Source organism: Colobus angolensis, unplaced genomic scaffold (genome assembly GCF_000951035.1).
Source record: "Colobus angolensis palliatus isolate OR3802 unplaced genomic scaffold, Cang.pa_1.0 Scaffold25, whole genome shotgun sequence".
Taxonomy (NCBI): Eukaryota; Metazoa; Chordata; class Mammalia; order Primates; family Cercopithecidae; genus Colobus; species Colobus angolensis.
In genome coordinates, this window is record NW_012115710.1 from 3,670,749 (window position 1) to 3,672,782 (window position 2,034).

General features: G+C 57.6%; 1 protein-coding gene across 1 annotated transcript in view; it reads right to left on the reverse strand.

Annotated features, from left to right (window-relative positions):
- The window catches only part of MYH14 (myosin, heavy chain 14, non-muscle), a 124,686-nt gene that overhangs the window by 11,006 nt on the left and 111,646 nt on the right, over positions 1 to 2,034 (reverse strand). The window contains exons 34-35 of the mRNA XM_011946507.1: positions 1,073 to 1,161; positions 701 to 824 (exon numbers count right to left, since the gene is read on the reverse strand). Of these exons, the coding sequence (XP_011801897.1) occupies positions 701 to 824; positions 1,073 to 1,161 (213 nt within the window). The remainder of the gene's footprint in view (positions 1 to 700; positions 825 to 1,072; positions 1,162 to 2,034) is intronic.

The following is a 2,034-nucleotide window of genomic DNA, read 5'->3' on the forward strand; positions in this document are numbered from 1 at the left end:
CCCCCAGGCTGGAGTGCAGTGGCGCGATCTCGGCTCACTGCAAGCTCCGCCTCCTGGGTTCACGCCATTCTCCTGCCTCAGCCTCCTGAGTACCTGGGACTACAGGCACCCGCCACCGCGCCCGGCTAATTTTTTGTATTTTTTACTGTAGAGACGACGTTTCACCGTGGTCTCGATCTCCTGACCTTGTGATCCGCCCGCCTTGGCCTCCCAAAGTGCTGGGATTACAGGCGTGAGCCACCGCGCCTGGCCAAAAATATTTATAAATAAATATACAAATGAAAACATGCTTTTCTCCCTCTGCTGAACTCCAACTTAGCCTTTAAAACTCCCAGCCAAATGTCTCTTTTTCCAAATGTTTTCTTATGACTCCTGCAGAAAGTCCTTTATCTCTCTCTCTACTGGGCTCAGGAGACTTCCATGATCACACCTGCTGGCCTATAATGTGACAGCATAGTCCCATGTCTGTTTCCTCCAGAGAACTTCATAGGACAAAAACCCCATGTAATTCATCCAGCCCTGAAGAAACCCCTCAGAAATACAAGTGAATCATGCCTTTCCACCCTTTTAAGAACTCCTATTCAACCTTCAAAACCCAACTCAAATATCCCCTTTCTGTATTTGTTGAATAAGAGGACTGAAGGTTACAGTCCCAGGTCAATGGGGACTGAGGCTGGTGGGGGTGGTCAATTGCACTCACCTGCAGGAGCAGCTTGCGGTAGCGGTCATTGAGCAGCTCTGAGTTGCTCTGCTCCTCCTCCAGCTCTTCCTCCAACTGCCCCAGGCGCCCCTCCAGCTGACGCTTCTCCTCCAGAATGGCTGCCCTAGGGAGACAGGAAGGGGTGGGGATGACAGGACAGGACAGTCAGAGGAGGGTACCTTGCCTGTCACACTACAGGACCCTGTGGTTGGTCCCACCCTCCTCCCCAGCCTCACACCCCAGGGATCCCTAGGTTAGCCCCACCCACCTCCCAGCTTCCTGTGCCAGAGCTCAGCCAGCTCCAGCCTACCCCAGCTTCACCTCCTGCAGATGCAGGCAGCACCTCAGCCTCCACACCCTCGGGGCACTTACTTGCCAAGGTTGCCATTGGCCACCTCGTCTGCCATCTCATCCCGGTCCTGCTGGGCCTGCCGCCGAGCACGGTCTGAGGCGGCCAGTTCCTGTGATGACAGAGAGAGGGGCGGCCAGTGGGGGTGAGGAGAAGCAATCTGGGCACGGGTCTCACCCCTTCTCTGTCCCTCGCACCTCAAGTCTCTTGGCTCTTTTCTCATGCTGTCCCTGGGTAACCCTGGAATGACATCCACAGATGTCTCCTAAATCTGTCTCCTGAGCCCCTGACCTGTGCTCACCTCTTGCAGCCCAACCCCCAGGCCCCTCACCCTCTCCACCTTTTACTGCACACAGGTTCTCCTCTCAAACCTGCCTCTCCTCCAGGGTCCCCCAGTCACTGAGCCAGACCCCCAGTGCTCTCCTCCCCTCCTCCGGCCCCCCTCACCATAGCCTCCTCCCTCCTGCCTTCTGACTGCTTCCCCTGTCCTCTGCACCCGCTTGGCCCTGGCTGAGGGTTCTCTCTCTCTCTCTCCCCATTCCCACTCCCCCTCCCACAGCCTCTGTGCCTCCAATCTTCCCACTCCATTTCAACTGCTACAGGGCTGACCCTGCCCATCCTCTGTTCTGGATCTTTCCATGGCTCCCTAGTGCCCTAAGACAAAATTCCTGCTCTTAGCCTGGCATTGAAGGCCACATGGTAAGCCCAATCCACCTCCCAAGCCTCACACCCATGGACCCTGTGGTTAGCCCCGTCTCCTCCTCAGCCTCATACCCCAGGGTCCCTGTGGTTAGCCCCGCCCACCTCCCCAGCTTCACACCCAAGGACCCTGGTTAGCCCCACCCATCTCCCCAGGCTCATGCCCAGGGACCCTGTGGTTAGCCCCACCCACCTCCCCAGCTTCACACCCAGGGACCCTGTGGTTAGCCCCACCTACCTCCCCAGCGTCACACCCAGGGACCCTGTGGTTAGCCCCGCCTACCTC